The sequence below is a fragment of the Hyla sarda genome, chromosome 9 (genome assembly GCF_029499605.1).
Source record: "Hyla sarda isolate aHylSar1 chromosome 9, aHylSar1.hap1, whole genome shotgun sequence".
NCBI lineage: Eukaryota > Metazoa > Chordata > Amphibia > Anura > Hylidae > Hyla > Hyla sarda.
In genome coordinates, this window is record NC_079197.1 from 85,119,202 (window position 1) to 85,142,552 (window position 23,351).

The 23,351-nt window shown below is 44.1% G+C and overlaps 1 protein-coding gene across 3 annotated transcripts in view; it reads right to left on the reverse strand.

Annotated features, from left to right (window-relative positions):
• LOC130290908 (vascular endothelial growth factor receptor kdr-like) overlaps window positions 1–23,351 on the reverse strand; it is a 264,735-nt gene that overhangs the window by 84,665 nt on the left and 156,719 nt on the right. For all 3 annotated transcript variants that reach the window (XM_056539116.1, XM_056539117.1, XM_056539118.1), the window contains one exon: window positions 13,755–13,875. In XM_056539116.1, the coding sequence (XP_056395091.1) occupies window positions 13,755–13,875 (121 nt within the window). The remainder of the gene's footprint in view (window positions 1–13,754; window positions 13,876–23,351) is intronic.

Here is a 23,351-nt window from a genome sequence, read left to right on the forward strand (position 1 = left end):
CTTTTTTGTTCATTTTTGGATTTTTTACATGTACCATTAAAGGTTAAATTTTATCCATTGTGGAGCTGGAGTTCCCTCTTCCCTATTTCTCCTACTTGGATCAATTTTAATTTGCACTGACACCTTTCATTTTACTATAAAATGCATGGCACAAACACATTAAATTGAAATTTTGTCTTGGGATGTAATGTAACCAAAAGTCAGTGGACTTTGGAATTTTTTTTAAGTATTTTATATTTACACCATTCACTGTACAGAATCATAAACATACCTTTTTTAATAGTCCAGACATTTCTGTATGTGGAGGTACTAAATATGGGATTTTTTATTTATTTAAAAAATAAAAAAGGGGGATGTTTAAAATTTTTATTGGAGGAGGGGGCTTAATAATAAATAAATAAAAAACACAACATAGCAGATCATACTTGGCACCCACATAGTGCAAGTGACTTGACCTCTGGCTGGCATTCAAATCAAATATACCTTCTCATACATGTTGCAGGGGTGCCAAATGGTTAAGGGAACTGTGATTATGACTCTTAAGTATTGTGATAACGTCATTGACTGTGAATGCACTCACAGTCTATGAAGCGAGCCAGCTTCATAGTTAGAATGTCGCTCAGGAGATAAATGTATGTCCTGGTGCATTATGTATCAGGGCACTAAGACGTACATTTAAAGGGGTACTCCAGTAGAAAAGATATGTTTTCAAATCAACTGGTGCCAAAAAGTTAAACAGATTTGTAAATTACTTCTACTTAAAAATCTGTAGCCTTTCAGTACTTAGCAGCTTCTGTATACTACAGAGAAAGTTGTGTGGTTCTTTCCATTCTGACCACAGTGCTCTCGGCTGCCACCTCTGTCCTTGTCAGGAACTGTCCAGAATAAAAGCAAATCCCCATATAGAAGATCTCCTGCTGTAGAAAGTACAGATACAGCCCACAATTATCAGTGAATTGCAAAATGTTAGTGGCCACAGTTAGCACTTGTGAATCACTGAGAATTGTGGGTTGCACCTGGACCCGCACTGTTTTACCTCTTCAGGATGCCGGGCGTATGCATACGCCCTGCATCCCGAGTCCTTAAGAACGTAGGGCATACGCCCGTGGGAATTCCGGTCCCCGCCGCTAGCCGGTTGGGGACCGGACCGGGATGCCTGCTGGAATCATTCAGCAAGCATCCCGGCACATCGCCCAGGGGGGGTTCTGAGACCCCCCCATGTCGGCGATCGCAGAAAATCGCATGTCAATTCAGACATGCGATTTTCTGCTATTCCGGGCTGATCGGGTCTCTGGTGATCCGATCATCCTGAGGGCTAGGAGCGAGGTCACAGTGCTGCGATCTCCTCCTATCCCCTGCCATTGGTCAGCACTGATTCTGACCAATGGCAGCGCAGGACAGTGGGTTGCCATGGCAACCCCCCATTCTGCCCACCCCTGGATGTCGTGGGGAACATGGGGAGAAGATGGAGGCCGGTACCTGGAGGAGAAAATGCGTGGGGACCCCGATCGTCACTGGAGACAGGCACAGGTAGGGAAACGAAGGTGGGGCAATGAAAGTGAAAGTAAAGTGATCTTTACTGTGGCAGCCACTAGGAAGGCCAAACTGCAACTCCCAGCATGCCCAGAAAGGCAAAGGCTGTCTGGGCATGCTGGGAGTTGTAGTTTTGCAACATCTGGAGGGTCACAGTTTGGAGACCACTGTTACAGTGGTGCCCAAACGGTAGCCCTCCAGATGTTGCCAAACTACAACTCTCAGCCTGCCTAGACTGCCCAGGCTTGCTGGGAGTTGTAGTTCTGTAACATCTGTCCCTTCAGATTTTGCAATTTTCATGAAATTTTTGAAAATTGCTGCTCTATTTTGAAGCCCTCTATTTTTTTCAAAAAGCAAAAATATGTCCATTTTATGATGCCAACATAAAGTGGACATATTGTATTTGTGAATAAAAATAAAATTTATTGGGAGTATCCATTTTCCTTACAAGAAGAGAGCTTCAAAGTTAGAAAAATGCAAAATTTTCATAACTTTCATGAAATTTGGGGATTTTTCACCAAAAAAGGATACAAGTAACGCCGAAAATTTACCACCAAAATAAAGTAGAATATGTCACAATAAAACAATCAGAATCAGAATATTCGGTAAAAGCGTTTTCGAGTTATTAATTCATAAAGTGACGGTGGTCAGAATTACGAAAAAGGGTTCAGTCCTTAAGGTGAAAAAGGGCAGCGTCCTTAAGGGGTTAATTTGGCCAGACCAATTAGATTTAAGAGGGAAACTTTCTTTAGTTTTACCCACACTAACCTGTTGGTACAGGTGTGTAAGACTGATGATAACGATACTTACCTGTACCCATTTCATAGTCCTGTTGGCCCGTTATCTCCCTTGTTTGGGCGACAGGCTTGGTTAGTGGGCGGAGCTTCAGAAGCACGCTAACATCATCCCTGCTGCTTCTCCGCTTGGCCCCACTGTGAGCAGGCCTGTTGAAGCAGAAGTGGTGATGTCATCGTGCTCCTGAAGCTCCATCCGTGCACCAAGTCGGCTGCCCGAACAAGGAACATGATGGGCCAACAGGACTATGGAATGGGGACAGGTAAGTATCATTCTCATCAGTGTTACCTGCATTACACACCTGTACCAACAGGTTAGTGCAGGTGAAACTAATTACAGTTTCATTTTAAGGCTTTTAAAAATAAAAGATTAAAAAAAAGAAAGAAAATGGCAGACTTTAAGCACTACAACTGAGATAAAGTTCATTATGACTTCAAATTATGGTTTATTCTATAATCATTAAGAAAATAAAGCATCCGCCCATGTTAAATTTAATAAACCAGATGCTGAGACAAAAGGCAAACAATAATGCCCAGCTCCATAGACTGCCAAAGCACAATCTAACAGTTATAGATAACTCTCTTACACATTAGATATTTCTGAATGATTCTCGGGAACCCTTAAAATAACTTCGGTAAGATGATTGTTTTTAACGTACTAAGGCAGCACTGTAGTTAAATGGGCACTGTCACCAATTTTTTTTGTTGATATGCTGTAGTACTCACGTGGGTGGTATGATTAGCGCCATGGCCATAACAAATGTATTGTTCTCGGGGGGGGTTCACCACTACAACTCCCAGCATGCCTTGACAGCCAATAGATAGTGGTAAAACAGCTGGAGCCACCCTGTGTAGATGAACTAAGGGCGGAAGTCGGCCCCCCCAGCAGACATCAGTGACGTCGTTCCTGCTGGGGAAGTCTGCCTGGTAGTGAGCACCAGGCAGACAAAAAGACATTTTTTAATATGGTAAAAAAAAAATTGAAAGTAGGGAGGGGGTTAGGGAGAGATGGGCAATAGGCAGGGACAGAAAAAAAAATGGTGGGAGCTACCCTTTAAAGGATATGAGCCACCTTGATTTTTGTTACTGATTAGAACAATATTCAGATAAATATTATTTCTTCTATTCTGTTCTAGTTTTTATATTGTAATTTTTCTTGTTTTGGTACATTATTTTAGGCGCAGACATACTGCCTAAACTTGTGCTCCACTATGTTAAAAGCTGTCACATGGACCATTTATACTTGGGAACATCACCTATTGTGAATGGGGGATCTTCTGTTACTTACATATAGGGATACCTGTCATTGTAATTCTGCCTGTGATGATAATGAGAAACCTGCTGAAAAGTTTCTTCTACAGGTAGGATGATTTGGTCTATTGTGAGCCTCAGTAGCCAGGGTTAAAACTGCAAGATTTTAGGATTATTGTTATAAAGCACTCCATTTAGTTTTCTTTTCTTTCCCCCCCCCCTCATCACCAGTATTACCACAGTGTTCTCACAGGGAGCGCTCTGGTGCTCTGACCGTGTGCACCCGCCGCCTCCTTCTCCCGGCGGGACCACGATTCACATCGTGAGACACGCCCGCATGCGAATTGCGGCCTGTTCATTACCTGCTGCTTCCCGGCTCTTTGCTTCCCTGTGCGCACGCCCCCGCCTCCTAGGGCACGTGCGCTGCACCTTCTCTAGATTTAAAAGGCCAGTGCAACACTAATTGGTGCCTGGTCCTTCCTCTACATTACTGAAGCCAGCTCCTCCCCCACTTCCCTGACGGATCTTCAGTGCCCCTAACCTGAGATTAAGTGACGTGGGGAACTACGCCAAAAAGGGAGTCTGCATGAGCTCGGCGCTTTCCTTGTCTGGCACCTGTCTTCCAGCAACCACCGCAACCTTCTCCCTTGCCTCCCGCAGTGGAGGCTATGCAGGTGGATTGGTCTCACCTGACCCTGCAGGAAAGAACTCGCCGACGAACAGAGAATCTATGCCTATACTGCACCAGTGTAGATCACTTCCTCAAAGATTGTCCTCAGCGCTCTCAGTCACAGGGAAATGCTTGCACCTAGGGTTTGTGGGAGAGGCCTCCCTAGGTGGGAATACCACCTCTCCACGCTTAAATTTGATGGTCCAGCTTTTCCTACCCTCCAAAGAGATCATCTCCGTTCTTGCCTTTCTGGACTCCGGCTCCGAGGGAAATTTTATTGATGCTTCCCTAGTACATAGGCATCGTCTGCCAGTGTCCCGCCTGTTAAAGCCTTTGTACATCTCTACGGTCAATGGTGAAAGATTGTACTGTACTGTGCGATACCGCAGGTCGGAGTTCTGCATAAGGAGAACTTGTCCTTCTATGTTCTACCTCATTGTACTTCTCCTCTCTTGCTTGGCCTACCTTGGTTGCAACTCCATGCTCCGGAGCTGGATTGGAAAACTGGAGAAGTTCTTCGCTGGGGTCCGCATTGCAACAACCACTGTACTCACATACGTATGTCAAAATTGGAACCATCATCTTGTCCTCTGCCTGGTTTGCCTTTGTTCCTCCAGGACTATGCTGATGTCTTCAGTGAAAAGCAAGCCGAAGTGTTACCACCACATCGTCCATACAATTGTCCAATTGACTTGCTACCCGGCACCACACCTCCCAGGGGCAGAATCTACCCTTTGTCTGTTCCTGAAACTCTGGCAATGTCTAATTATGTCCAAGAGAACCTTCAGAAGGGATTTATCAGAAAGGCTTCTTCCCCTGCCAGAGCCGGCTTCTTCTTCGTGGAAAAAAAGACAGGTCTTTGCGACCTTTCATCGACTACCGAGGCTTGAATAAAATTATAATAAAGGACCGCTACCCACTTCCTTTAATCTCTGAGTTATTTGATCGTCTGCGAGGTGCCAAAATCTTCTCTAAATTGGATCTTCGTGGGGCCTATAATTTGATTCGTACATGAGAAGGGGACGAATGGAAGACCGCATTTAATATTCGTGACAGACATATGGAGTATCTAGTGATGCCATTCAGACTCTGCAATACTCTAGCAGTCTTCCAGGAGTTTGCCAATGATCTTTTTCGTGACCTCCTATACTCCTGTGTTGTTGTTTATTTGGATGACAAACTCATCTACTCGCCCAATATCCAGTCTCATCGCTCAAGGTCTACAAATGGATCCCAACAAGCTGTCTGTAGTACTGGACTGGCCTCAACCTTTGGGCTTGAAAGCAATTCAGCGCTTCCTCGGCTTTGCCAATTACTATCGGCAATTTATTCCTCACTACTCCACTCTGGTAGCCCCCATCGTCTCGCTTATAAAGAAGACTGCTAATCCAAGAGTTGGGACTCCTGAGGCTGAAGATGCTTTCAAACAGTTAAAGTCCACCTTCACTTCGGCTCCAGTTCTATCTAAACCTGATCCTTGCATGCCATTCATCTTGGAAGTGGATGCTTTGTCAGTTGGAGCAGGTGCAGTGTTAACGCAAAAGTCTTCTAAGGGGAGAACTTTAACCTGCAGATTTTTCTCTAAAACCTTCTCCCCTGTGGAGAGAAATTATACCATCGGAGATCTCAAGCTCTTGGCCATTAACCCCTTCCCGACCTATGACATACCTGTACGTCATGAGTGGCAAGGTGTTCCCGACCCATTACATACAGGTACGTCTTGAACATTTTTGCGGCATCCCTCAGCGCCCGGTAAGATGGTGGCTATCACTGATAGCCAGCCATTTTATCATGCGACCACAGGGGGGGTTTCATCACCCCCCCCCCCCCCCCCCACAGCGATCGCTGCTATCAGCTAGTCAAATCTGACTAGCTGATAGTGTTTCGCTATGAGAATACTTAGCAGCGTGGTGTGTGAGTCCCGATCACGGGGATCGGGACACACACCGCTCTGCTAAGTGTCCCTTACCCGTCCCCCGGCGTCACTTACCCAGCCATGCGGTGTCCCGAGTGGTCCCGGCGCGAGCAGCGTCCTCCAAGCGGTCTCGGTGGTGGTGCGTCCCGGCGATGAGTTTCCAGCAGTAGAGCGGCATCTTCATTGGCAGCAGTGAGATCGCTAAAGCGATCTTACCGCTGCCTCTGGGAGTTTCAAAACTGCAACTCCCAGCATGCCCACACAGCCTTTGGCTTTCTGTGCATGCTGGGATTTGTAGTTTTGCAACATCTGGAGGTCCACAGTTTGGAGACCACTGTATAATGGTCTCCAATCTGTGCTCTTCCAGATGTTGCAAAACTACAAATCTCAGCATGCTCAGTCTGTCCAGGCATGCTGGGAGTTGTAGTTCTGTAACATCTGGAAGAGCACAGATTTGAGACCATTATACAGTGGTCTCCAAACTGTGGACCTCCAGATGTTGCAAAACTACAAATCCCAGCATAACAGACTGCCCAAGCATGCTGGAAGTTGTAGTTTGGCAAGATCTGATCCTTCAGATATTGCCTTACTGGAGGCACACTGTTGCAATTGTTGCAAAACTATAATTCCCAGCATGCACTGACAGACCATGCATGCTGGGAGTTGTAGTTTTGCAACAGCTGAAGGCACACTGGTTTGGAAACACTAAGTTAAGTAATATACTTTCAAGTGTTTTGCAACCAGTGTGCCTTCAGCTGTTAGATAACTACAACCCCCAGCATGCACGGACAGCCAAAGGGCATGCTGGGAGTTGTAGCAGTATGCCTCTAGCTGTTGCATAACTACAAGTCCCAGCATGCCCTTCTGCTGTAACTGCATGCTGAGATTTGTAGTTTTTGCAATAGCTGAAGGCACACTGGTTGCGAAACACCAGTTTGTTATCTAACTCCATGTTTCGCAACCAGTGTGCCTCCAGCTGTTGCAAAACTACAACTCCCAGCATGCACGGACAGCCAAAGGGCATGCTCGGAGTTGTAGTTTTGCAACAGCTGGATGTTTGCACCCCCCCTCCCCCCAATTTGAATGTACAGGGTACACTCACATGGGCGGAGGTTTACAGTGCTGCAAGTTTGAGATGGCGCAAATTTTGCGCTGCAGCTCAAACTCCCAGCGGCAAACTTGCTGTGAACCTCTGCCCATGTGACTGTACCCTAAAAACACTGCACTACTCTTACACTAACCTAAAATAAAAAGTAAAAAACACTACATATACACATACCCCTACACAGCCCCCCTCCCCAATAAAAATGAAAAACGTCTGGTACGCTACTGTTTCCAAAACGGAGCCTCCAGCTGTTGCAAAACAACAACTCCCAGTATTGCCGGACAGCCATTGACTGTCTAGGCATGCTGGGAGTTTTGCAACAGCTGGAGGCACCCTTTTGGGGAATCACTGGCATAGAATACCCCTATATCCACCCCTATGAAAACCCCTAATTTAGGCCTCAAATGCGCATGGCGCTCTCTCACTTTGGAGCCCTGTTGTATTTCAGGGCAACAGTTTTGGGACACATATGGGGTATCTCCATACTCCGGAGAAATTGCCTTACAAATTTTGGGGGGCTTTTCTTCTTTAACTCCTATGAAAAGGTGAAGTTGGGGTCTACACCAGCATGTTAGTGTATAAAAATTTAATTTTTTACACTGACATGCTGGTGTTGCCGCATACTTTTCATTTTCGCAAGAGGTAAAAGGTAAAAAATTTGTAATGCAATTTCTCCCGAGTATGGAGATACCCCATATGTGGGCGCAAAGTGCTCTGGGGGCGCACAACAAAGCTCAGAAGGGAGAGTGCACCATGTACATTTGAGGTGATTTGCACAGGGGTGGCTGATTGTTACAGCGGTTCTGACATAAACGCAAAACAATAAATATCCATATGTGACCCCATTTTGGAAACTACACCCCTCATGGAATTTAATAAGGGGTGCAGTGAGCATTTACACCCCACTGGTGTATGACAGATTTTTGGAACAGTGGTCTGTGGAAATGAAAAATAAAATTTGCACAGTCCACTGTTTCAAATATCTGTCAAACGCCAGTGGGGTGTAAATGCTCACTGCACCCCTTATTAAATTCCATGAGGGGTGTAGTTTCCAAAATGGGGTCACATGTGGGGGGGGTCCACTGTTCTGGCACCATAGGGGCTTCCTAAATGGGACATGCCCCCCAAAAACCCTTTCAGAAAAACTCACTCTCCAAAATCCCATTGTCGCTCCTTCCCTTCTGAGCCCTCTACTGCGCCCGCCGAACACTTTACATACACATATGAGGTGTTTACTTACTTGAGAGAAATTGGGTTACAAATTTTATGGTGATTTCTCTCCTTTTACCCCTTGTAAAAATTCTAAAATTGGGTCTACAAGAACATGCGAGTGTAAAAAATGAAGATTTAGAATTTTCTCCTTCACTTTGCTGTTATTCCTGTGAAACACCTAAAGGGTTAAAACACTTACTGAATGTCATTTTGAATACTTTGGGGGGTGCAGTTTTTATAATGGGATCATTTATGGGGTATTTCTAATATGAAGACCCTTAAAATTCACTTCCAACCTGAACTAGTCCCTGAAAAAGTAAGATTTTGAAAATCTTGAGAAAAATTGGAAAATTGCTGCGGAAATTTGAAGCCCTCTGGTGTCAATTTTTTGATGCAAACATAAAGTAGACATATTATATATGTGAATCAATATGTAATTTATTTGGAATATCCATTTTCCTTACAAGCAGAGAGTTTCAAAGTAGGAAAAATGCTAAATTTTCAAAATTTTCATGAAATTTTTAGATTTTTTACCAAGAAAGGATGCAAATATCAGTGAAATTTTACCAATAACATAAAGTAGAATATGTCACGAAAAAACAATCTCGGAATCAGAATGATAAGTAAAAGCATCCCAGAGTTATTAATGTTTAAAGTAACAGTGGTCAAATGTTCAAAAAATGCCCAGGTCCTGAAGGTGAAAATGGTCTGGGTCATGAAGGGGTTAAGTTGGCTTTAGAAGAATGGCGTCACCTCTTGGAAGGCTCTGTACACACGCTTACTATCTATTCCGACCACAAAAACTTGCTCTATCTCCAGTCTGCCCATCGTCTCAACCGCCGACAGGCTCGTTGGTCTCTGTTCCTCTCCAGACTTAACTTCTTAATCCACTTCCGTCCTGCTGAATCTTCATGCTGACGCTCTGTTCAGATCCTCCGATGTTCAAGGTCTGGAATCTCATTCTCAACATATTATTTCCCCTGATCATCTCATCTCAGCAGTGCCAATGTGTCTTCAGCACTTGCCACCAGGGAAGACTCATATACCTCCCTGTTTAAGACTCAGAGTCCTGAAATGGGGTCATTCCTCTCTTATGGTCGGTCATGCTGGAATTCGCAAGTCCATACAGCTCATCGCCCGAAAGTATTGGTGGTCCACTCTAAAACAGGATGTCGTTGATTTTGTCTTATCTTGTTCAGTTTGTGCCTGGGACAAGACCCTCCGTTCCAAGCCTGCTGGTCTACTACATTATTTGCCAGTTCCAGAGCAGCCCTGGACCAATATTGCAATGGACTTTATTACTGACCTTCCCTCTTCTGGCTGAAATAGGGTCATTTTGGTTGTTGTGGACCAATTCTCTAAAATGGCTCATTTTGTGCCTCTACCGGGATTAACCTCTGCACCACAGCTTGCCAAGTTGTTCCTCTGCCATGTCTTCCGCCTGCATGGTTTGCCCTCCCATATTGTCTCCGACCGAGGAGTCCAGTTTGTCTCTAAGTTTTGTAGGGCTCTCTGTTCACGTCTTCAAGTTAAATTAGATTTTTCTTCGGGTTACCACCCTCAATCCAATGGACAGGTCGAAAGGGAGAACCAGGTCTTGGGAGACTATCTCCGACATTTTATTTCTGCTTGCCAAGACGACTGGGCCGATCTACTACCCTGGGCCAAATTTTCATACAACCATAAGGATTCTGAATCCTCTGGGTCTTCACCCTTCTTTGTGGTCATCCTCGTCCTCCTCTACCCTTATCCACTTCCTCCGGAATTCCCATGGCCGATGAACAAGTGCGGAATTTCGTCTCCATCTGGCAAAAGACTCGTGACTCTCTTCTGCATGCCGCCACTCGTATGAAATCACAAGCAAGAAAGGAAGCCCTCCTCCCAAATTCTCTCCAGGGGACAAAGTGTGGTTGTCTCCCATGTTCATCCGCTTTAAGGTACCATGTTATAAGCTGGGTGCTTGCTATTTGGGTCCTTACAAGATCAAAAATGTTTAAACACTGTAGCTTATTCTCTCCATCTGCCTTCCTCTCTCCAGATCCCGATTTCTTTTCATGTATCCCTCTTAAAACCTGTTTTCCATAACCACTTCTCTAAAAAAAGCCATTACTCCTAATCCCATCTCTGGTATCTCCAATGTCTATATCGTCAAAGAAATTCTGGATTCCAAGTTTGTCAGAGGAAAACATTTTTTCCTTGTGGATTGGGAAGAATTTGGCCCAGAGGAGAGGAAAGGATAATATTCTAGGCCATGACCTTATCCACAGGTTCATGTCCTAAAAAAAAAGAGGGGGAGAACAAAAGGGAGGGGGGGGGGGGGTACTGTCGTGATTCGCATCATGGGACGCACTCGCATGCTGCCTGGCTATCTGCTTCCCTGCGCGCATGCCCCCGCCTCCTAGGGCGCATGCACGACACCTTCTCTAGATTTAAAGGGCCAGTGCACCACTAATTGGTGCCTGGTCCTTCCTCTACATTATTTAAGCCAGCTCCTCCCCCATTTTCCTGCCAGATCTTCAGTGCCTCTAGCCTGAGATTAAGCGACCCATATAGCCTGTTAGCCTTAACGTGTATCCAGACCTTCCGCTACATTATTAGACTTTGCACCTTTACCACCTGCCTTGACCTTCTGCTACATTTGACTACGCTACTGCCTTTTCCTTTGGTACCTCGCCTTGTCCAGCTACCTGTGTGGTCGAGCCGTGTCAGAGGTAGCGACCTAGGTGTCGCCTGCCGCAGCAAGCCCATCCTGCCTTGCGGCGGGCTCTGGTGAAGATCAGCGGCACCTTAGACTCCACTCCCCTATGCGGTCTGAGTCATCAGCCACACAGGTCAGAGGATCCACATCCAGCTTTGTTACAAGTGTATCTGGTTTCATCCTAGCCCAGCTACAAGTATACATTTTATTATCACAGCTGGTTAATTTGATGTGATTCCTAATCTCGCAATCACTACATGGCATGCTTTAATGTGTTGAAAAGATGATTGTCTCTTCTGTGTGGCTGATTCCCTCTGAACTACGGTAACTCTAAAGCTTCCCCGCCAATCTCTATCCTCCATCTGTATATCCCTCCATGCACAGAGTGCTGCTGAAGAGACCATTTCTGCTCTCAGAGAACAGGAGATTAGTGACATAGTAGGGGAGTCCATATAATGATCAGCTGCAGAGTAATACAATTCCCCTGATTCACACTGTCTTTGTCTTCTATATGTAGATTCCTAAGTGCTTGTAAGGGCTAACTTAAAGAAAAATATGATACTGTATTGTGTATAGTGTTGCTCGCGAATATTCGCAATTTGAATTTTAATTGCGAATATTGCATATTCGCAAATTCGCGAATATTGCGAATATAGCACTATATATTTGTAATTACAAATATTCATTTTCTTTTTTTTCACATATGCGAAAATTTATGCGCATATGCGCATATTCGCAAATATTGAGCCCTCCCTTCTTTAATGGTATAGGGAACTATGACTAGTGCATTAACTGTGCAGGACCGTCTCGGCAGCTCAGTGGAATGAGAGACCACCCATGGTTCGAGTCCCGGGGTGGGACAGAGTGTTACAGTGTAGTGGTTTAACTTTACTTTCCGGTAAAAGCTGCTGAGTTGCCCATAGCAACCAATCAGATCGCTTCTTTCATTTTTCACAAGGCCTCTGCAAAATGAAAGAAGCAATCTGATTGGTTGCTATGGGCAACTCAGCAGCTTTACCTGGAAAAGTTTCTGAGGTGCCCATAGCAACCAGATTGCTTCCTTCATTTTTCAGAGGCCTTTTCAAAAATGAAAGAAGCAAGCTGATTGGTTGCTATGGGCAACTGCACAACTCTTCCTCTACACTGGTTTTGATGAATCTCCCCCATAGAGGGAGATTTATCAAAACCTGTCCAGAGGAAAAGTTTCCCATAGCAGGTGCCCATAGCAACCAGATAGCTTCTTTCATTTATCAGAAGCCTTTTCAAAAATGAAGGAAGCAATCTGATTGGTTGCTATGGGCAACTCAGAAACTTTTCCTTTGGACAGGTTTTGGTAAATCTCCCTCTATGGGAGAGATTCATCAAAACCAGTGTAGAGGAAGAGTTGTGCAGTTGCCCATAGCAACCAATCAGATTGCTTCTTTCATTTTTGAAAAGGCCTCTAAAAAATCAAAGAAGCGATCTGATTGGTTGCTATGGGCAACTCAGAAACTTTTCCAGGAAAGTAAAGTTTAAACACAACACTGTAACACTCTGTCCCACCCGTGACTCGAACCAGTGGTGGTCTCCAATTCCACTGTGCTGCCGAGATGGTCCTGCTTATCTTACTGTTTTACATGCCGTGAGATCCCCATAGACCACAATGGACCTATTGGTTTCAATGGGCAAAAAATCACAGAGTTAATGCACTAGTCATAGTTCCCTATACCATTAAAGAAGGGAGGGCTCAATATTCGCGAATATGCACATATATTTTCGCATATGCGAATATAACGAATATGCGAATTTCGCGAATATATGACGAATACTCGTCCATATATTCGCGAAATATCGCGAATTCGAATATAGCCTATGCCGCTCACCACTAATTGTGTATTGAGTGAGGGAAAAGAATTTCTATGTCACTGATTTATCACTAACTGCACTTAGTCAGAGTGAATGCACTGGTGAGAATCCATCCCTCTGACTCTGCAAAGCCAACAGCCTTATGGGAAATGTAGGCTGCATAAACCATTTCACAGGGGAAATTGGAATTAAGATGACACACACCCCATACATGCCATCAACTAAAATAGGTAAACACAAAACATACACAAGAGCCTCTACTTTATTTATTTATGTATGTATGTATGTAAATTAAATGTATAGAGTTAAACGGACAAAAAATCAACAATTCTTAAAAATCGATTTGATACAAAAACTGAACAATAGGTTGTTTTCACATTCCTTTTAGGCAATCTAGTAATATCACGTAATACTTATTCAAAAAAGAGTTTTTCATTTCTGACACTGATTTCCCAGCATGCTGTATACATTAAATAATGCATGGAATTGTTAAAAAAGGGAAAGCTTGTCACTTTTTTCTTAGTAATCAATTGTTTATGGAAGAGTAGACAATCTTGATAGAGAGTATATATGATTGGCCACCACAGATTATACAGGACATGCACAGAAGTACAACACTCCAGCCTTTACTAGACTCTTATATACCTTAGCAGTTACCTTGGTCTGAACAGTTAGAATGAAAGACAGTTACTTTTCCAAAACACTGCTGGTTCAGAAACTCCTATACTTACCCTATTATTCTCTTCTTGTGTCACTTGAACTTCTTCAATAAGAGGTCGTGTATCATTATCATTGTTGTCTTTTTTATAAGATGAAATAGGAATCCTTTTCACCCTGGGATCCACTTCGCACCTAACAAAGGATATAATAATATTTAAAGACTGTAGGACCTTATGCACACAGAAAACTGCTAACTCAGTGTTTTTTTTAGCTGTGCATTCTGGGGATGACAGAATTGAAATCTCCATACCTTGCAGACAATACTAACTGTATTGGGTCTGTATAGAATACTGTATTAACTCTTTCCTTTCCAGAGTACACAGCTGAGAGGGAACATTGGGGGAGATTTATCATTAGGTGTCTATTGTAGACACAGATCTACCCCTTTACACTGCTTGCCTAATTTACACTCTTGCTCAAGATTTACTAAAGCTGTGCACTCCTTTGATAAATTTTGTGCAAATATAGAAAGCCCCCCCCCTCGCTCTACCGTGCACTCCTTCTCTACCTCACACTTCACAGAGCTGGGGCATTTTCCCGCTGTACACTACTCACATAGCTAGAAGTGCCGCAGCAGCAGTGTGCACCGAACAAAACTCTGCACAATAGTAAAATCATAAATCTTTATAAAGTACACAGAGGGGGAGATTCTCAAAGAATTTTGCGCCCAAAAAAAAAAAATCTATTTTGGCACAAAAAGTATCGACCACATTTTCACAGAGCTTTATGCCGTGGTTTACACTGTTCACATCAGTTTTGTAAAAGTGGGCGTGTCCACGTTTATTTTCTGCTTTACATGATATTTTCAAAGGGGTGAGAGTCCAGTGTACATAAAAAATTTCACACCAGCTTTTTGATAGTGTAGATTGTAGTTTTATTTTTTTGATTTCTTCTCATTTTAGATCCGTGAATGTGGAGAACTACGTCAGATTCGGCAGATTGCGTTGATGGACAGTGTTTTTTTTTAAAGTCAATAAAAGAGTTAACGAGGGCTGTGGTAGAGTGTTTTTAAATAAAAAATTTTTTTCAATATGTTGTGTTTTTTATAATTGAATTTTCAGGCTTAGTAGTGGAAGCCGCCTTGTAGACAGAGTCCATTACTAAGCCAGGGCTTAGTGTTAACCCCAAAATCAGTCTCTGGGCCTGTTGGTACCGGCTCTTCCCCACACACCTGTGGCGGTGAGTACTGGGGTAATAATTGGAGGTTAGCATTAGCTGATTTTGGTTTTGGTTAGTGTTAGCTGATTTTAGCTTAGTAATGGAATCCGTCTATAAGACGGCTTCCACTACTAAGCCTGAAAATTCAATTATAAAAAACACAACACATTGAAAAAATTATTTTATTTAAAAAAACACTCCCCTCACAGCCCTCGTTGACCATTTTATTGTTATTAAAAAAACGCTGCTCATTGTCGCAGTCCACCGAATCGGAAGTAGTTCTCTGCATTCAGGTATCTGAAATAGTAATAAGAAAAGTCAATTTTTCGTATTCATAAACAGGGAGCCTCCAATTGTTGCTAAATTACAACTCCCATCATGGGGGCTGTAGTTAAGCAACAGCTGGAGTCTCCCTGTTTGGGAACACACTGCCAGAAAGGCTCTGTTCCCATTAGGCAAAACGCATAAAGAGAGCTGAGTCAGGCCTGGACTGTGTAGCTCGATCTGTTCCTCTGCCCTTGGACTACTACTCCCATCATGGGACAGAGTCTGTCCCATGATGGGAGTAATTGTAGTACTGCAGCGCTGAGGGATGGCACTTGCACATCCCTCGGCAGCGGGACTTTTAGGACTATTACTCCCATCATGGACAGACACCGTCCATGATGGGAGTTATAGTCCAGGGGCTGAGGTGCAGATCACAGCAGGTCATTCTGCTGAGACCAGCAGCAATCCGCATTTATTCAGTTAACAAACCGGCGGTACATACAGCTACACTGCACTCCCCACCGGCTCCAGGCTCCTGTATACATCTTTCACAATTCATAATCGCCGCAGTTGGGAGACCGGAGCTCTGATTGGTGAATAGCTATTCACCAAACAGAGCTCCCATCTCCAGGCGGTGGCGATTATAAAATTATGACAGTGTATACAGTAATCCCCACCTGCAGCTGTTTCCAAAATGCAAAAGCGGAATAAAAGTGCTTTTGCGCAAAAAAAAAAGCAGTTAATAAATTTGATTATACATAAGAAAGTGGTCTATGGTAAACTTAACCGTACACATGGCTATGAAGAATTCTATCAGATTTTGCCCAAATAAAAAAAAGGCAAAAAACTCTTTTGCTAATTTTGGCGTTAAAAAATACACAAAAAAAAGCTCTAAATACAATGATAAATTCCCCTCATTGTCATTATGCAGAGAATATTCCAAGATAAATAAATTTTAATTATTAAAGTCTCTTGTTAGAAAAGCCTAGCAGAGTTCAACAGTAATCTGCTGGGACCTGTTCGCAAGAACTAAATATATAAAATATTTTAAATTGCATTACACCTATATTTCCTAAATGTATAAATATAAGGTTCTTAGTAGAGTCCTGTGCAGAACAGTTTTATTTTAATCCCACTGGATTTCCTGCTGGATTTCTGACTATTACCCCCTGCTCCCGCAAGGTGTGTGTCCCGCTCCAGCCCGCTCCTGCTGCAATATGTGTGTACAATCTAGCCTGCTCCCACCAACATTATGTCACAGTGGCATTTTATTACACCCCATGCCTTTTCATCACCCGCGTGTGCCAAATCCCACCCCTGTAGGATTTGTGAGACTACGAAGGATTTTGTGAGACCTGCTGTATGTTCTGTAACCGCCTACTCCCCCATGCAACAACCTCATTACCATACTTGCACACAGTTTTTTTTTCTGGTACTGCTGGACCCATGGGATCCCAGTCCTGATGCAGGGCTCTAGCTCTTTCTCTAGTAAAAAGGAAACCTGATACAGAATTTGCCTTCTGGAACCTTATTTGCCATGTGAACAAACTGTCCATCCACAATCTATACATTACTGTTACACCTAGCGCTCCGACCGGACATGCTGGCTGTGAGCGCTCCCCTACTCCATCAGCTTCTGCTGGCGGGCCCGGGATTCACATTGCGGGATGGGCCGCATGCTAATCTCAGGCCGTCACTCACCTTCCCTATCTGTCATTCTTCCTGTAGTCTCGCATCACCAACGCGTGTGTACCTGCCTCCTAGGGCTGGTGCTTTAAGATTAAAAGGGCCAGTGCGCCCTTGATTGTTGCTTACACCTGTGCCTTGTCTACAAGTGTGATCACCTCCCACACCCCCTTGCCAAATCTTTGCTCCTAGTGCCTCAGAGAAAGCAGTCATTATGTTTGCCTTTCTGTGTTTCTGACTACTCCGCTTGTGACCTGACAACACTCCTGTGCCGCCAGTCTACTGACCTTGCTACCTCCTGACTACACTTCTGTACCACCTGTCCTGCCTTCCTGACAGCCTCTCTATGTGTCATCTCTCCTGAGTCAAGATACACCTAGCAGCCTAGCAATTTGGGGGTGCCACAGAGATAACCATCTTTGCGCCAAACTCGAAAAATGCATATTCGAGAAATCCAGTCTTCCATTTCTGGGTTACATTGTTTCCAACCAAGGTCTACAGATGGATCCTAACAAGTTGTCTGCAGTTTTTGATTGGCCATGTCCTACTGGCTTACGAGCTATTCAATGCTTTCTTGGGTTTGCCAACTAATATCAACAGTTCATTCCACATTTCTCTGCCTTGGTTGCCCCGATTGTGACTTTCAAGAAAAAGAACTGTAACCCCAAGTCTTGGACTCCTGAGGCTAGAGAGGCCTTCTACCGATTAAAATCTGCATTTGCCTCTGCTTCTGTCCTTTCTAGACCTGATCCTGAGAAACCCTTCTTTTTGGAGGTAGATGCTTCATCCGTTGGAGCTGGGGCCATCCTTACTCAAAAAACGCCCAAGGGCAAAACTGTAACCTGTGTTTTTTTTTAAAAAACCTTTTTGACAGAAGAGAGGAACTACTCTATTGTAGATCAGGAACTCCTGGCTATTAAACTTGCCTTGGAAGAGTGGTGACATCTACTGGAGGGTTCATCTCATCCTGTTACAGATCATAAAAAATCTATTATACCTCCAGTCTGCTCAGAGTTTGAACCCCCAGCAGGCCAGATGGCCTCTTTTCTTTTCCAGGTTTAATTTTTTTTATTCATTTCACAAAGAATCTTACAATGTGGTTGGTCTGGACTCCACTCCTAGATACATTGTTTCACCTGAGCGATTGGTTTCTACTATGCCTGTCAATCATATGCAAATTCGTCCTGGGAAATCTTTCGTGCCTTCTCAACTGAAACAAAGAGTCTTGAATTGGGGACATTCTTCCTTGCTGGCAGATCATTCTGGCGTACGGAAGTCTGTCCAACTTATTTCTCGGCATTACTGGTGGCCGAACTTTGAACATGATGTCACAGATTTTGTCCGTTCCTGTGCTATCTGTGCTCGCGACAAGACTCCCAGGCAGAGACCAGCGGGCCTTCTACAACTTTTGCCTATTCCAGAAGCTCCATGGTCTCACATAGCTATGGACTTTATTACTGATTTGCCACCTTCCAGCAACAATACGATCATTTGGGCTGTAGTTGATTGTTATACCAAAATGGCTAATTTGTCGAGCCGTGTCGGGGGTAGCGACCTGGGTGTCGCCTGCCGCAGCAAGTCCATCCTGCCTTGCGGCGGGCTCTGGTGTAGACCAGTGGCACCTTCGACTCCGCTTCCCGATACGGTCCCAGTCATCAGCCACACAGGTTAGAGGATCCACATCCAGCTCTGTAACAGCAAGATCCGGCAATACATCTTTTTTCCCTCTCTTTCTCTGTCTGGGAGGATTACAGATGGAGAGAGGGTGGAGTAACTAAATAATTAGCAGCTGCTTGCAGACAGCTAGCCATTTGTATTCACTTCCAGGAAGTGGAAGAGATAGGTGGATTGTGGTAAATATAAAAAAAAGTACACTAAGCGATTGTGTATCTGTATACAAGAGTGTGAAGTATACAGGTGAGTAGTATAAAAGTGAGAGGACTTAAAATTAAGGGACTTTAAATTCAGGAAGTTTAAATTGAAATATTTGATTGTTTTTTATTTTTTTTCTGTTAAATTTTGCTTTCCCCAAATCTAGTATGGCCTCCATGTTGGAGTCCAGTGTCCAGTCCAGTGTGCATCTTGCACAATGTATGCAATCCTTGAACAGCAGTTTGAGGGTGCATATTGTTGTGTGAGATGTGTGCGACTTGTTCATTTGGAAGCCCAGATACTGGATCTAGAGGAGCAGCTAGCAACACTTAGATGCATTGACAACATGGAGAGGAGTCTCCTGCTCACTGAGCAAGTACTCTCTGGGGTAAAGGTGGGGGAGGATAGTGGGATGGAGGTGCAGGACAGTCAGGCAGTTAGCTGGGTTACAGTTAGAAATGGGGTAGAGGGAAAAGTGTCAAGGAGGCTAGTCCTGATCTGGCACACCCCAACAAGTTTGCCCGGTTGGCAGATGATAGGGATGCCATTTCAGAGCTAGCGGTACTGCAGCAGGACTCTGCCTTTGACCACCGGGGGGGAGGGGGGGGGTCTGCTCCAGTAAGGAGGGAGGGAGGAGTGCAGGGCAGGCCAGACAGGTATTGGTAGTAGGGGACTCAGTTATTGGGGGGACAGACAGGGAGATCTGTCACAAAGACCGGGATCGTCGGCACTTCGAGGATCGGGTTGACAGGTTGCTGGGTGGGGCTGGTCAGTCATGGTACATATTGGCACCAATGACAAAGTAAGAGGTAGGTGGAGTATCCTTAAAAATTATTTCAGGGACTTAGGCCGCAAGCTTAACCCCTCCAGGACCCATGACATACGTCATGAGTCCGCTCCCATTCTATAACGGGGGGCCATGGCGTGGGGCCTCTAACAACATCCGGGACCCGTGGATAATAGCGTGCGGCACTGATCGCGGTGCCGCGCGCTATTAACCCCTTAGACGTGGCGTTCAAAGTTGAACGCCGCATCTAAAGTGAAAGTAAACTAATGCCGGTTAGCTCAGGGAGCTGTTCGGGATCGCCGCAATGAAATCGCGGCATCCCGAACAGCTAACTGCACAGCCGGAGGGTCCCTACCTGCCTCCATGCTGTCCGATCGTCGAATGACTGCTCAGTGCCTGAGATCCAGGCATGAGCAGTCAAGCGGCAGAATCATTGATCAATGGTTTCCTATGACAAACCATTGAACAATGTAAAAGATCAGTGTGTGCAGTGTTATAGCCCCCTATGGGAGCTATAACACTGCAAAAAAAAAGTGGAAAAAAAAGCGAATAAAGATCATTTAACCCCTTCCCTAATAAAAATTTGAATCACCCCACTTTTCCCATTAAAAAAACTGTATAAATAAAAATAAATATATGTGGTATAGCCGTGTGCGGTAATGTCCGAATTATAAAAATAGTGCATTTTTGGTCACTTTTTATATCATGAAAAAATGATCAATAAGTCCTATCAATGCAATGGTACCGCTAAAAACTTCAGATCATGGCGTAAAAAATGAGCCCTCATACCGCCCCATACGCCCCCAAAAATAAAAAAGTTATAGGGGTCAGAAGATGACAATTTTGAATGTATACATTTTCCTGCATGTAGTTATGATTTTTTCCAAAAGTACAACAAAATCAAACCTACATAAGTAGGGTATCATTTTAATTGTACGAACCTACAGAATAAAGAGAAGGTGTAATTTTTACTGAAAAGTGTACTGTGTAGAAACAGGAGCCCCCAAAATTTACCAAATTTTGTTTTTTTTCTATTTTGTCTCACAATTATTTTTTTTTCCGTTTTGCCGAACATTTTTAGTTAAAATGACTGATGTCATTACAAAGTAGAATTGTTGGCGCAAAAAATAAGCAATTATATGGATTTTTAGGTGCAAAATTGAAAGAGTTATGATTTTTTAAAGGTAAGGAGGAAAAAATGAAAATGCATAAATGGAAAAACCCCGGGTCCTTAAGGGGTTAAGGCAAGGACCTCCAAGGTAGTATTTTCTGAAATATTACCTGTACCACGAGCCACACCAGAGAGGCAGCGGGAGATGAGGGAGGTAAACAAGTGGCTCAGAAGCTGGTGTAGGAAGGAGGGGTTTGGGTTCATGGAGAACTGGGCCGACTTCGCTGTCGGATACCGGCTCTTCCGTAGGGACGGGCTGCACCTCAATGGGGAGGGTGCAGCTGTGCTTGGGGAGAAGATGGCTAGAAACGTGGAGGAGTGTTTAAACTAGGGACTGGAGGGGAGGAAACCTACAACATAGAGTGGGAAGATAGTGTAGAAAGAGGGGGGGGACTTAATAATGTACCTGGGGGTGGAGCGGAGGGAGGGGTTAGAATAGTTAATAGGGATAGGCATCATAGGAAAAAAAAAAACATACAAATGAATTGCATGTTTACTAATGCCAGAAGTCTTTCCAATAAAACTGACGAACTGGAGTTGAAAATTTCTGGGGAGGATTATGACATAGTGGGTATAACAGAGACTTGGTTGGATGATAGCTGTGACTGGGTGGTCAACATACAGGGTTATAGTCTATTCAGGAAGGATCGGACAAAACAAAAAGGGGGAGGAGTTTGTTTTTATATAAAGTCCAGTCTGAAGGTTACACTGCGGGAGGATATTTGGGAGGGAAACGATAATGTGGGGTCACTATGGGTAGAAATATATGGAAATAAAAAATAAAAAATTCTGATAGGGGTTTGCTATAAGCCACCAAACATAATGGAAGAGGCAGAAGATCAATTATTGAGGCAAATAAACAAGGCAGCAAATCAAAATGATGTGATAATAATGGGGGACTTTAACAATCCTGATATAAACTGGGAGACTGAGACCTGTGAATCTCATAAAAGAAACAGGTTTCTGACTATAGCTAAAGACAATTATCTGTCCCAAATGGTGCAGGGCCAGACCAGAGGGGGCGCCCTACTAGACTTAATATTAACTAACGTACCTGACAGAGTAATTAATGTACAAGTAGATGACACCTAGGAAATAGTGATCATAATATAATACATTATAAATTGTTCTTCAATAAGGAAATCTCTCGAGGGGCCACAAAAACAATGAACTTTAGGAAGTTCAATCAACTCAGAGAAGCCCTTAACAATATAAAATGGGATAGTGTCCACAAAAAGAACAATACTGACACTTAATGGGAGACTTTTAAAAATATCTTAAATTCTCACTGTCAGATGTATATACCTTATGGGAATAAAAGCGTCAGAAATAAAAGAAAACCAATATGGATGAATAAAAATGATAAAGGCCCCAAAACAGATAAAGGCCCCAAAAATAGAGACAGAAAGACTCATTGCCAAAGAGAGTAAAACTAACCCCAAAATGTTCTTTAACCCCTTAAGGACTCTGCCCATTTTGGCCTTAAGGACTCAGACAATTTAATTTTTAAGTTTTCATTTTTTCCTTCTCGCCTTTTAAAAATCATAACTCTTTTATATTTTCATCCACAGACTAGTATGAGGGCTTGTTTTTTGTGCAACCAGTTGTCCTTTGTAATGACATAACTCATTATATCATAAAATGTATGGCGCAACCAAAAAACACTATTTTTGTGGGGAAATTAAAACGAAAAACGCAATTTTGCTAATTTTGGAAGGTTTCGTTTTCACGCCGTACAATTTATGGTAAAAATTACGTGTGTTCTTTATTCTGAGGGTCAATACGATTAAAATGATACCCATTATTACATACTTTTATATTATTGTTGCGCTTCATAGGGGACTATTCATAGCAATACCATGATTGCTAATACTGATCTGTTCTATGTATAGGACATAGAACAGATCAGTGTTATCGGCGATCTTCTGCTCTGGTCTGCTCGATCACAGACCAGAGCAGGAGACGCCGGGAGCCGGACGGAGGCAGGAGAGGGGACCTCCGTGCGGCGTTATGAATGATCGGATCCCCGCAGCAGCGCTGCGGGCGATCCGATCATTCATTCAATACAGCACTGCCGCAGATGCCTGGATCTGTATTGATCCCGGCACCTGAGGGGTTAATGGCGGACACCCGCGAGATCGCTTAGGACGTAAATGTACGTCCTGGTGCGTTAAGTACCACCGCACCAGGATGTACATTTACGTCCTGCGTCCTTAACCCCTTCCCGACCTATGACATACCTGTACGTCATGGGTGGCAAGGTGTTCCCGACCCATGACATACAGGTACGTCATGGACATTACTGCCGCTACTCGCGGCATCCCGCAGCGCCCGGAAAGATGGTGGCTATCACTGATAGCCAGCCATCTTACCGTGCGACCACGGGGGGTTTCGTCCCCCACCCCCCCCAGCGATCGCTGCTATCAGCTGGTCAAATTTGACTAGCTGATAGCAGCGTTTCGCTATCAGAATACTTAGCATCGCGGTGTGTGAGTTCCGATCAGGGGGATCGGGACACACACCGCTCTGCTAAGTGTCCCTGACCCGTCCCCCGGCGTCACTTACCCGTCGGAGCGGTGTCCCGAGCGGTCCCGGCGTCCTCCGTGCGCTCCCGGCGTCCTCCGTGCAGTCCCGACGTCCTCCGTGCGGTCCCGGCTGCGCTGCGTC